The sequence below is a fragment of the Euleptes europaea genome, chromosome 7 (assembly GCF_029931775.1).
Source record: "Euleptes europaea isolate rEulEur1 chromosome 7, rEulEur1.hap1, whole genome shotgun sequence".
NCBI lineage: Eukaryota > Metazoa > Chordata > Lepidosauria > Squamata > Sphaerodactylidae > Euleptes > Euleptes europaea.
In genome coordinates, this window is record NC_079318.1 from 74,071,921 (window position 1) to 74,084,508 (window position 12,588).

A 12,588-nucleotide genomic window follows, 5' to 3' on the forward strand; every position below is an offset into this window, starting at 1 on the left:
GATAACACCTAGTGATCTCGCCATCTGGTGGTATTTCTTGATGTTCGTAAGGAACTCCATAGTGTTAGCTGCGAATAAGGTGCCACCCTCAAAGGGAAGGTACTCGATTTGAGATCTCGTATCCTTCAGGAGGGCTGTAGTGCGCAGCCAGGAGTGTCGCCTCAGGGTGATGGCTGATGCCATAGTCCTGGCCGCGATGTCAGCTGCGTGCTTCCCCGCGCTGATTTCTTGCTTTGACAAGCAGGTGGCTTCTACTTGAATGAGTCTTAAGGCAGTCTTTGACTCATCAGGTAGCAGGTCAATATGGGGGCGCTTTTTCCCACAGGAACAGCTGGTAGCCCCCCATGATCATCTGATAATAGGCGATTCAAAAATTTAATGCGGCTGAGGTGTAGGTTCTTCTCCCTAGTTGATCCAAACGTCTGCTTTCCTTGTCTGCAGGGGTAGAATGTTGACCCTGCCTTTGTCTGGCTTGCATCTCCCCTGTGACAATGGAAGATGGGGGAGGGTGCACCATCAGGAATTCCGCTGATTCAGGCTTGACCCTGTATAGGTTCTTAATTTTCTTGGACGAAGGTGGGGTGGAGGCTGGTTTCTTCCAGACAGATTTTGTAACCTCCGAGAGGCCCTCCAAAACCGGAAAAGTGGCGATTCCTGGAGAGTCTGGGTACAGGCGGCTGAGGATCTTGTCCTTAGGCTTGTTGTCTGAGGTGGAAATGTTGATGTCTAAAGCCTCTGCCATCCTGATCATTTGTTCTGTTCTCAGCTTCAGATCCTCAGATGGTGACACTGCTTCTGTGTCGCCCACTAGTTTGTCAGGGGATGGTTCAGACACCCCTTCTGAGCTTTCCACTGATTCTCTGGTCTCAGAATCTTCAGGATCTGAGTCCACCCTAGGACTCTGTGGGGTTAAAGGAGTAAAGGGCGAAGGGAGTTGTGGGGTCTGCAGTACTAGTGGTTTACCCTGCACAGTGAGCTGTCAAAATCTACAAAACTCAATCCAATCCAAGCTCTGGGGAGATGATTGGCTGAGTAGAGGATGTGGAAGGTTGAGGAGTCTTCCTCGGATCCGAAGGGATCAGGTCCGGAGGAGTCGGATCCAAAACGGTCGGATCCGAGAGCAGTAGCGGGTCGTCCAGTGGGTCTATTTCAATGTCTGAGAAACATTGAAGTAGAGAGCCAGAGTGGAACGAAGGGGTCCTTGGTACCGATGGAGGTATCGGTTGAGATGGGTTCGGATCCGGAGTTTTCCGAGTGGGCGTAGTTGACCTAGCCGAGTGTCCGGATCCGGGACGCTTTTCCTTGTGTTTAGTTTTGTGCTTATGTTTCTTAGCAATGTGAGTCGGATCCGATTGGGAGGTCGGATCCGAGGATCTCGGATCCGAGCCGGATCCGGGTGTCGGTGCCGAGCGAACGGACTGTGCGTCTCCAGGTGTGCTGGAACCGGCTGATGGGGAAGGAGCCGTCAAGGCCTTTTTCCATAGTTCTGCATTTAGGTGGTTAGCACGGGCGTTTCGAGCCCGGGTGGAGAAGCCTTGGCAGATGGTACATTTTGACACCTTATGCCCCTCGCCCAAGCAGATTAGGCACAATTCGTGTTGGTCTGAGTGCGGGATCTTCGTGGCGCACTTGGGACACAACTTAAATGGGGTCTTGGGGGCCATCACGGCCCTCAGCACGCGGCCAAGGGGACCGAGGCACGGAGGAACTTTTCTCTCTGGGTTATTCTCTCCAAATGTATGGTACAGTAGCAGGCTGGCTAGGCGGATCTAAGTGGCAGCTCTGAAGAAGAACTCACAATCGAAGTAGTTTAGAAGAAAATCTGAGGTAAGGTGAAGAAAGCTCCATCCTTGGTGGCGGCAAAGAAGGAACTGAGGAGGGAGGGGGTGCCCCACCCAGGAGCACATGGTGGTTTGGCGCGGAGGCCGGTCCCGCTTGCCAAGGGAGGGGCATCCCCACTTTGAGGTTTAAGGCTAGTAAAAGTTTCCGGTGGAAGGCCTGCACGCAGGCGCAGTCCCACATGTGGGGCTGCACCGAAGATGGAAGATGAACATCTGTTTACATGCAGATGATCCAGGTTCAATCCCTGACATCTCTGGTTACAAGGACCAGGAAGTAGGTGATGTGAAAGACCACTACCTGAGACCTTGGAGAGCCACTGCCAATAAGAGTGGACCATACAGACCTTGACAGCCCAAGGGTCTGACTCAGTTCCAAGACAGCTTCATGTTTTTACATCCCTGTGTGTATGCTGTGAGACGCTTCTAACACTCAGAAAGACCTTGTGGTTTGCTTCCAGAGATCCACTTGCACAACGATCACAGATCTTCCTGCTAGATTCATGTCTAATAGCACCTTAGATACCAACAAGATTTTCAGGGTAGGGGGTAAAATTGATCTTCCATCCCTTTTCTGTCAACAGAGCTGCAGGTGTGTGCACGCACAGGGACACAGTTTCTTATCAATCTCACCTAGGAGGTAATTCTTTCATAATCCCAATGTGACCTACTGAGCCTTTCTATGGAAAATATTACAGTTACTTATTAAAGTTAATATTGGATAAATAATTAGGGACTGTGGTGTATATATTGCTATGGATAGATTGTTGTATGTAGGATCCTACTATGAAATTTTGCATCATTTAATGTGACACATTAATACTGTTTTGCTTCAATTCTGTTTTTAGATTTCTGTGTGGTTCTACAACCTTAATCCTATTGCATTGTTTATTGAACATCCCATCCTGTTGATTGTGTTGAGTCATTCTGTGTAATCTGCATTGCGTTCCAGTGAGAAAGGAAAACTATAAATAACCTAAATAAATACATAAAAATAAATACCTCCTGAATAAATAAATAAAAATAAATACCAGAAGGACAGAAATCACAAGCGCTCTCTCTCTCTCTCTCTCTCTCTCTCTCTCTCTCTCTCTCTCTCTCTCTCTCTCTCTCTCTCTCTCTATATATATATATATATATATATATATATAGTGAATATATATATATATATATATATATATATATATATATATATATATATATATATATATATATATTCACATTTATTTATTTTTTATCCAAGCCTGTCTTGACTCCAACAGGTGCCTTCCTCCCAAAACTATTCCAAGGAGAATAGTCAAGAATTCTATACTTCTTATTATACACTGATAATCAACAAGCTGGAGGTTTTTGTTTGTTTGTTTGTTTCAAATAGCTCTCATTGACTTGGGATCAAACTCAATGTGCTTTAAGATGAATAAACATCATACAACCTTAGAAGAAGAAAAATGAATGAAAAATATTGCCAGGCTTAAAATTATAATTCCACTACATTGAGAAACAAGAGTATAAAAGAGGGCATAAGAGGTTCTACAAGGTGCTAGATGAGACATAGGCCACAGGGTCTACAATTGTATTATTCTTTTCCCCAGGAACAAACACAGGAGAAAAATATATGAAAAGATAAAGATGTGATTCTTTGAAATAAGAGAATGTTAACACAACTTCAATCAAGGACAGTTTCCCCTTATTACACCAGAGTGTACTTCAAAAATTGTCCTTGGTAATGTCACGGTGACTGCAAGTGTTTTGAACGCATGTGGCGTCCAATGCCTTTGTTTCCCCATGCCTCATGCGATCATTCTGCTAGTGCAAAATGAAAACATGTCAGATCAAAACCGGGAACATTTTCAATCAAAACCCTTTATTCTCAATTTGTACCGGAGTAAATAATGATGGGAATAGTATGAACAGCAAAGAATTGCTTTTGAGATATGTAGAAAAGGCATTTAATTTGAGAATAAGAGAAGTCTTTTGTTTAGGGGAATATGCCCAACTGATCATTACAGGAAGTGTTCATAGCAAATGCCAACTGGCCTGTTCATCTTTAGACTGGCTGTTCTCAACCTGCTGCTCAGGGCTACTGGATGCTCCCAAGTAGGGTTGCCAACCTCCAGGTGCTGGCTGGAGATCTTCTGCTATTACAACTGATTTCCAGCCAATGAAGATCAGTTCTGAGAAAATGGCTGTTTTGCCGATTGGACTATGGCATTGAAGTCCCTCCCCTCCCCAAACCCTGCCCTCCTCAGGCTCTACCCCAAAAACCTCCCGCTGGTGGTGAAGAGGGACTTGGCAACCCTACTCCCAGGCCACAAACTGAATCTGTCTTTGCCCTGACAAAATGTTGCTTTCAAGCATCAGATAGGGCTTAAAAGTAAGCAAGTAGTGATAAAGAAGGTCAACAATAGTCCCTGCATGCCAAGCTCTGGAGTCACCTTCCTCTCCAAGGGGCTCCCTAGGGCCTCAGCACCATAAAATGCTTGCGGTGGATTTTGTCCCTATTAAGTGATAGTCAAAGAGCACTGAGAGCTGCGTGCAGCAGGGTATTTGGGGTTGGGCGAGACAAGAGAAGAGAGAGAAAAAATTTAGGGAGAGCAAATGTAGATTACTTCAAAACAGTGGCTGAGTGATTTATGGAGAAAGATAGGAAATAAGAGATCTCTAGATCATTCAGGTCTTGTTTACATGAACAGTGATCTCTAGATCATTCAGGTCTAGTTTACATGAACAGGTATGTCTATTAACAATAATGGTCATGTATAGAATTCATACACTGTAGGAGGAAAAACAGACAATGAACTCCTGTTTATAAAGAGAGTGTGAACTGTATACAACTTAGATGTGCACCCTACAGGAGACTGAATGGCACTTCCACACTTCAGAAAGAAGCTACAAAAGCAAATAAAGTCATGTGAGTTGACTGAGTGTCAGCAGCCAAGCATTTTTACAATATTGGCTGCTAATATTTTTACCTTCCTATTGCTAGCATGGCACAGCTTCCAGTTTGCTGTGCAGACTCAATGAAATGATTAGTAGGGCTGCATAGAAGACCACAGGTACTGTCTTGCTCAGACAGCACTTAGTAGAAGATCGGATAATATGGTTAGAAATTAGCTGTTTTCTTTTTTCACTTTGCCTGCAGTATCCCTGTTAAAGTTGCAAAGAAATCCTTCTCCACAGCCTTGCACATCCACCTTGAGTAATTCAATGCCTAGTTAACACTTGCACCCTTGGAGATCCCCTATTTACTTCAGCGAAGGGGGCTGATTTGTGTGCGGGCGGGATCTCCTCTGCATACATGGACTCTGTGCTTCAAATGGCAAATCAAAAGTATTGGGGTTGGCTACAGGAGATTCAGATTCAAACCCCTAGGAGGAGGAGGGTGGTGGCTCAGTGGTAGAGCACCTGCTTGGCATGTAGAAAGTCCCGGGTTTAGTCCCTGACATCTCCAGTTAAAAGGATCAGGAAGTAGGTGACATGAAAGACCTCTGCTAGAGACCCTGGAGAGTTATTGCCCATTTCAGTAGACAATATTGACCTTGGCAGACCAAGGGTCTGGCTCATTATAAGGCAGCTTCATGTGCTCAGCAGTGAAGTTCACTAAGTAGCCTTGGACAGGTCACGGAGTTGTTGTGAATGATGACATAAAAGAACAACAAAGAAGAAGAACCACAAAGTACTTTTTAAGCTGCAATGCATTGCGGTGATAGGTGCTAGATCCAAAGAGACCCACCCACTCACAGGAGGAGTCACTCTGTAAATGGAAGGGAATCCTTTGGATCTGACCCCCCCACAATAAAAAAACATCAGAATAACTTACCAAATATTGCCATGTGCATTCCCTCTGGAAAAGGTTCAACCATACGGTTCCCATTGACATGGTGTTTACCTGAAATGTAAGAAAATATGAGCCTGTCAAATATTTTTTTATATCAACAGTCACAAATCTTTATGCTTTCTGTAAAACATCTAGCACTATTAGAGCTCAAATGTTTAATTGCAATAATGACACTTATTAAATTATTATTATGACCATTAAGGTTTATGGATCAATGCAACGGTTTTTTGATCATATTTGTTCACTTTCAATTACGTCACTCCAGTGGGCCGGCCTCTAGGCTCGCTTGAGCTCTGCGTGTTTGTTTTTGAAACTGAGTCCTACGCAACTCATATAAAGAGTTATGCCGGAAACAGATCTGATCCTTGGCCAATGCACTCCAGAGGCCCAACAGGATATAGAAAGACTGAAGCTATGAATGCCAAGCAAATGCATTAACATGGCTTGTGGAAATGCTTTTTAAAAGCATGGTATTTGAAAAACAGAAGTAGCCTGGTGTGTTAACAAGGGGAGAGATTATTCTCTGCACGAGAGTACCTGATTACCAGAACAACAAACATTAGAGCCTGACAGAATTTTTACTAGTCTCACAAAGTACTATTGCCTTCATTGCTTGAACGTTGCCCAGGAGTACCTCACCACAGCTGAAGTGCTTTTTCAGTCATTATTAATTTCGTTTCCAACAACACAAATAATGAAACTTCAAACACTTCTCCAATCAACTTTGGAATCAATCAGTGGCCTAGTTTGAAATCAACAAAACGCACCAGCATTTTCTTTCCCACCTGAAGTCACATTAGAGAGTTTATCTAATCAAATCCTCAGTTCTTCTCACCCATGACTGACTGCTGACCAATTTCCATTCCACCTCAGCTCTCTGCTCAGCAGGACTCTTCCTCTTTCTCTCTGGGAAGCCATTCACAGCAGATATCTCTGTGAACTATAATTTAAATGCTAGTAGGAAGATTTCCTTCCCATTCGCATTACTGACAGAGACCATAGTTTGTTGAATGGCTATGGGCACATTGTGAATTTCCAGTACCCAGTAATACCATCTTCTCATGGTGGGGGGAGGGGGGGTCAGTCCACGTTTTCAGGGTTCCAAACCTACATTTAGTTTTTAATTTATTCATTTATTTAAACCTTATATCCTGCCCTCCCTAGCAAAAAACAAACAAACGGGGGAATAGTTACCCTGAGGTTGAAGGGGAATTGGAAGATGTTGGTCAGGGATGCAGCCTCTTTATTTATAATTCCTCTTTGCAGGCCTGAAACATGAGACCCCTCACTACCGTGCACAAATATTCAAATAGTCTAATTCCTTTCCCTCAAAAAGATAGCAAAATCTCAAATAAACCATTCCCTCCCCCAAGGGGCTGAAAAGGGATGGCATCTAACAACTCCAGCTTGATACCTCAGAGGCTCTCTGTGTTGTGGCAATCTCCTCACGCAGGTATTTGCTCTTCCTCCCCTTGTCTCTGCTCTTACAAAAAACTGAGGACTCTTGATTTTCCAGATGCTCTTCACAGTTTCCCTGAGGGCTGCTTTACTCAAGACCCTTTCCTACCTAGCTAGAAAGGCAAATTCATACTTCATGCATCAGACAAGTTTCCGCTTCATCCATTGTGTGTGTACATTCTAGGGAACACTGTAATGTTTCCAGGGGAAGCATGCCTGTAAGGACACAGGAAACAACTAGGAAGCCCTGACTGACCACAGCTTTCTAGCAGAAGTTCACAACATGTTTACGAGAACTAATGTAGTCAGTGTTTCCTGGGATATATGAAGGAAACGAGCAGCAAACTGCTTCAATGTCTGAGGTGTGAATCAGCCTTTGGATACTGCCATAAGAAAGACAGGATATTTGCACTGGGGTGATATTTTTTTTCTACATCCATGACCTAATCTGGAGGTGGCCCATTCCTGTGTTCCCTGTTCTCCAGTCTGAGGCCTCTGTCCTGTACTCTGCAGGCCAGGCCAGGCAAGTCTTCTCAAATAGCTCCTAAATCTATAGTGCCGACCCTGCTTAGCTTCTGAGATCTGACAAGCCTGGGCCATCCAGGTCAGGGCATTTTTTACCTGACCTTCATTCAATAAAATTGGTAGGGACACCAGGGGGCAAGAAAAAAAACCCCTTAAGGATTGGATCTAGATGGCCTGTAATTGTCAGTGGGTCAGGATGGAGGCTAGCAGGCCAGACTACAATCTGGAAGACCCAGGTCCTGTCACGGAAGCCTGCTGGGCAGTCACTTTCTCCCAGCTTAAACTCCTTCTCAAGGCTATTTTGAGGAAAAAATGGAGAATGCTGTAAACCACTTTGGGTCCTCGCTGGGGAGAAAAGTGTGTGTGGGGGGGGGGAGATGAAGTAAAATAAAATTAAAAATCTTTTTTTAAAAAAATGTTTTTTATTGATTTTAAATATAAGGGGGATACAGAAGGGAAGAGGGATAGGGGCATAAACGTAAAAAGAAAAAAAATAACCAAATATTTGAGTACATGAATCTTGTACAGTTTCAGTATACCTAGCATTACCGCCTTGTTAGGTGAAGGGAATATTAGGAAAAGGAAAAATGATTTTATTTACATTTCGTTGTATTAAAAAATTAAAAATCTTTGATGTAGCTGATTACAGTGTCCTGAGATTAAAAATTCCACCACTCCCACATCCGACTACTCAGAGATCATGTGGGCTTTAATGTTTCCCGTATGATATGGCTTGGCTTACTTCTGAAGCGGAACTAACGGGCATTTTGGCACAAGGCAACTTGTCCATCCCTGCGCTCTTTGAAGTGTTATTGTTCGGATAGGGCTGGCCCTGATCCAAATGGCACCCAAGGCAAAGAGCATCTTCAGCGCCCCTCCTCAATTTGCTCAACTATTGAAAAATCTGGTTCAATTTATTGCTTTTGTAGTCCATTTCACGACTCTGACGCATGATTGGATGTCTGATGCAAACATGACTTATCCCTGTCATGTAAGACGAAACTAGGAATTGTAAATCTGTATCTATTCATCCCATGTATAAGTCAATAAAAACAGATTTGTTTCTCAACATTTTAAGAATAACTTAAATGCGCAAACATCACAACACTGCACCAACAGCAACTGGATCAGAAGTAGAGTTACAGCAGGTGAAAGCCTTACGACGTAAACACTAGTCCTTGAGTTCAAACGTTTCTGTGTTTTTAAAATGAGAGAAAAAGAACTTATCACAGAACTCATCATGAAGGTCAGTGTTGCTAGCTTTGCAGGTGAAAATGCACTATTCGTACTGTGTTTACAGCCCATCCTGAAGGGGATTAGTTAGTTGATGGCCGTGGATGGTGCAGCCACACCATCTCCTGAAAGGCTTCCCGGACGGAAAATGAAAATTCAGAAAGCATTTAAAATAAAAACCTGTGAAACTCACCCATTGAGTTTCACAGGGCTACGCCACCTATTTTGCTGGCGTAGCTCCATGGCAGCACAAAGGGGCGTTCCTGGGCCAAAAAGGGTTTGGAAGCTGCATAAAGGCAGCTCCGCCCCTGGGAATGCCCCGAGAATGCCCCTGACACTGGCGCTTGATTCCAGGAACACGGCAGCGCTGGTGCCCAAGACCCACGCCGCTGCACCATTCCCAGGAGCTGGCGTTAAGTGCCCCCATGCCAGCGCAGGTGCCACTTATCATGGCAAAAAGGAAAAGATGCTGGTGCGGGATCACACCAGCTCCTATGTGGGTCCGGCCCCCTCATTCAGGATTGCATGATTTATTTCAGCTGTTGAAGGAACAGCCAAGTAAATACAGTCTGTGACAGGCATACATCCCCAGTCTGCCAGTGCCAGTCCAGCCATCTGTATTGAGAATCTCATACCTTCATATTGGGCTTGATAGCCTCGTGGTCCCTTCCAGTTCTCACTTTTACAAGACAGCGAACTCAATACCCTTAGCTTGAAGAGTCGCTGCCATATATAATCAATAATAATTACATTGTTAGATCCTTAGCTAATGGGCTTTTAAAATACTTGCTTTCAATTATGCCTGGATGAAATAAAATTCATTTCTGCGTTTTATTTCAAAACCAATTTATTACACTGCTGTTACATATAAGTCCAGCATATACACAGGATTCCATTAATTTTCTCAAACAACCTTCCATTAACTTGAAGATATAAAAAGCCTTTACAGTAAAGTCCAAAGCAGTTCCCAGAGGCTTTAAATGTCTGTAGAAACAGGCTCCCTAATGGCTGAGACTACACCATCCTATTGTGTGTGTTTGTGTGCGTGCATGTGTAAAGTGCTGTCCAGTTGCAGCTGATATATGGCAAGAGACTAACAGAGATGGTTTGCCAGTGCCTTCCTCTGCATAGCAACCCTGGTATTCCTTGGTGGTCTCCGTCCCAAATACTAACCAAGGCTGACCCTGCTTAGCTTCTGAGATCTTCTGACAAGATTGGGCTACACCATACTGACTTCCTTCCCCACCAATCTGCTAATAGTATTTAATTTTTAACCAACTTTTCTCAAGAGAAGTTCAGGGCAGCTTGAAAGGTCTCTACGCCACTTTATCCTCACACCAACCCTGTTAGGTAGGCTAAATTCAGAGTCTAATGATATGTTATGCTGTTTATGGGTCCCCCCTGGATTCTGCTGAAGCAGGCATGCCCTAGGGGCTCTGTGTTGAAACTGAATTCCCAGGCCTATGGGGGTCTGATAAAGATCAGGGCCACAGAGAAAGGGGCCTCTCCATCATGCCATTTCCCTGACTTGAAATGGCTCTGGGGTGTAGCTGTTTGCCCTGATGACCTATATCTAATTCAAGGTAACCATAGCAAGCATCCACGTGGCCAGGTCAGCAGAGTCACATGAACACATGAAGCTGCCTTATACTGAATCGGACCCTTGGTCCATCAAAGTCAGTATTGTCTACTCAGACTGGCAGCGGCTCTCCAGGATCTCAGGCAGCAGTCTTTCACATCACCTACTCACCTAGTCCCTTAAACTGGAGATGCCAGGCATTGAACCTGGGACCTTCTGCATGCCAAGCAAATGCTCTACCACTGAGCCACAGCCCCTCCCCCCAAAAAAGCTTGTGTCGAGGGCTGACTTTTAATAGATCGCAGCGAGGGAGCTGCTCTGCTACATATGAAACCCCAACCCAGAATCAGGTGGTCTACGAATGATTTAGCACCGGGTTCCCGACAAACGTGCGGTGCACTACAGGAGAGGCAGCCCCCTTCTGGCCGCGCTTCGCTCCCGTGGTGGACGGCTCTACGCACTGGACTGGGCAGCCCAGCTATCTGAGGCCAACTGAGGCTACTCGGCATTGTCAAGATAGCTGGCCAATTATGGAACTAGATGGAGTTCGTCTTTTGGTTTGTTTGTTTTTTGTTTGTTTTGCTGTCAAGTCACAGTCGACTTACGGCAACTCTGTAGGGTTTTCAAGGCAAGAGGCGTCCAGAGGTGTTGTGCCATTGCCTGCCTCTGCGTAGCAACCCTGGATTTCCTTGGTGGTCTTACTTCTCCAGCAGTAAAGCATCACCCCTAGGCTCTTAACCAAGTCAGCAAGAATCAAGCTTAAGGGGAATGTAGCACACCTTAAGGGGAATGGAGAAGCACTCATATTCTCAGAAGTAACATAGCAATGAATCAGTAAGTGTCACAAAAGCCAAGAGAACTGCAAAAGGGAAACTGCAGCATCACTTCCTGGTCACCCAGCTGGTAGCCCGTTGCCCAGCTTATCCCCTTCCACTGTCCTACAAACCTTTATAGCTGTGAACAAAGGAGGCCAACAGCTTACTTTTAGCCCTCTGTACAAGATGCTAATTAATTTCAACTTCCAGTGAGAGACACCAACATTCTACTTAATTTTTTAAAGGATATTGGACCATGATGCTTAATACCCAATAACCAAAATGTCTAAAAAAAAACAATGGGGAGGGGGGGAGTCCCAGAAATAAGAGCAGAAGACTATGCAGGTGCTGAAAGATTAGAAAAGTGCTTAAGTGCCTTTAGGTGAAATTGCAGAACCAATTACACATGAAGAGAAATACTGTGTCCATTTGTGGTGGCTGCTTTTCTATCTAATGCTTTTAAACTTGGGCTTAGCTGTTAAAGTAGAAAATACCATGGCCAGGATACCTACCATGGCCAGGATACAAAAAATACTGCTCAACCAGCCTCACATGCCCAATAGGAATTTGACCTTTTGTTTCTCAATCACTAAACACTTTCTATACACATAGCAAATCACTTTTGAAACAAAGGAATCTCAAAAGCAGGTTTGTAAGGCAGCATTAAACCTACTTTTAAAAGAACAGGGAAACTCCACCGGGTCTGTGCAGACCCTTGGGTATGCCAAAAATAGCTCTTTGCATCTTGGCCCATTTTATCTTATCTACATGGCCACATTACATACAATATTATGTATGCCACCTCCTGCATAACAGGGCTGCCTGCCTCCCCCGAGCATCCCCAATTTGCCCTGTTTCCTGGGTTCACACCCAAGAATGCGGAAAGGGGCAGAACTACATAGTTGCTCCCTTGTTCCAAATAGTAGAATGCTGCATTTCACCATCTGTCCAGACCTCTTTGGCCTTGTTTCTGTTTTTTCTGCCAATAGATACAACAAGCAGGGGACCTACAAAAACTTATCTCATTTTCTCCTATATCTCCCTCTCCACACTATTTTTTCTTTTCCTCCCCCTGGCAGCTCCCATAGCTTCATCACTTTTCCTGCTTCCTTCTCTCCTTCCCACCCACCAGCCAACCTATCTCTATCTGCTCCCCCATTTCCCACGTTCCCTCACCCTAACAGCCCCTCCCCAAGAAAAGTCCAGTCAAGTTGTGAAAGATGTGTGGTAGCAAGTCACTCAGATACGTTATGTGGTGGCTACTTACAGGCATGGCCAACTTGCACAAGTTTGCACAGCAGC

The 12,588-nt window shown here is 44.5% G+C and overlaps 1 protein-coding gene across 2 annotated transcripts in view; it reads right to left on the minus strand.

The window, feature by feature from the left end:
* The window catches only part of MSRA (methionine sulfoxide reductase A), a 504,699-nt gene that overhangs the window by 137,713 nt on the left and 354,398 nt on the right, over positions 1-12,588 (minus strand). For both annotated transcript variants that reach the window (XM_056853955.1, XM_056853956.1), the window contains one exon: positions 5,659-5,727. In XM_056853955.1, coding sequence (XP_056709933.1) covers positions 5,659-5,727 — 69 coding nt within the window. The remainder of the gene's footprint in view (positions 1-5,658; positions 5,728-12,588) is intronic.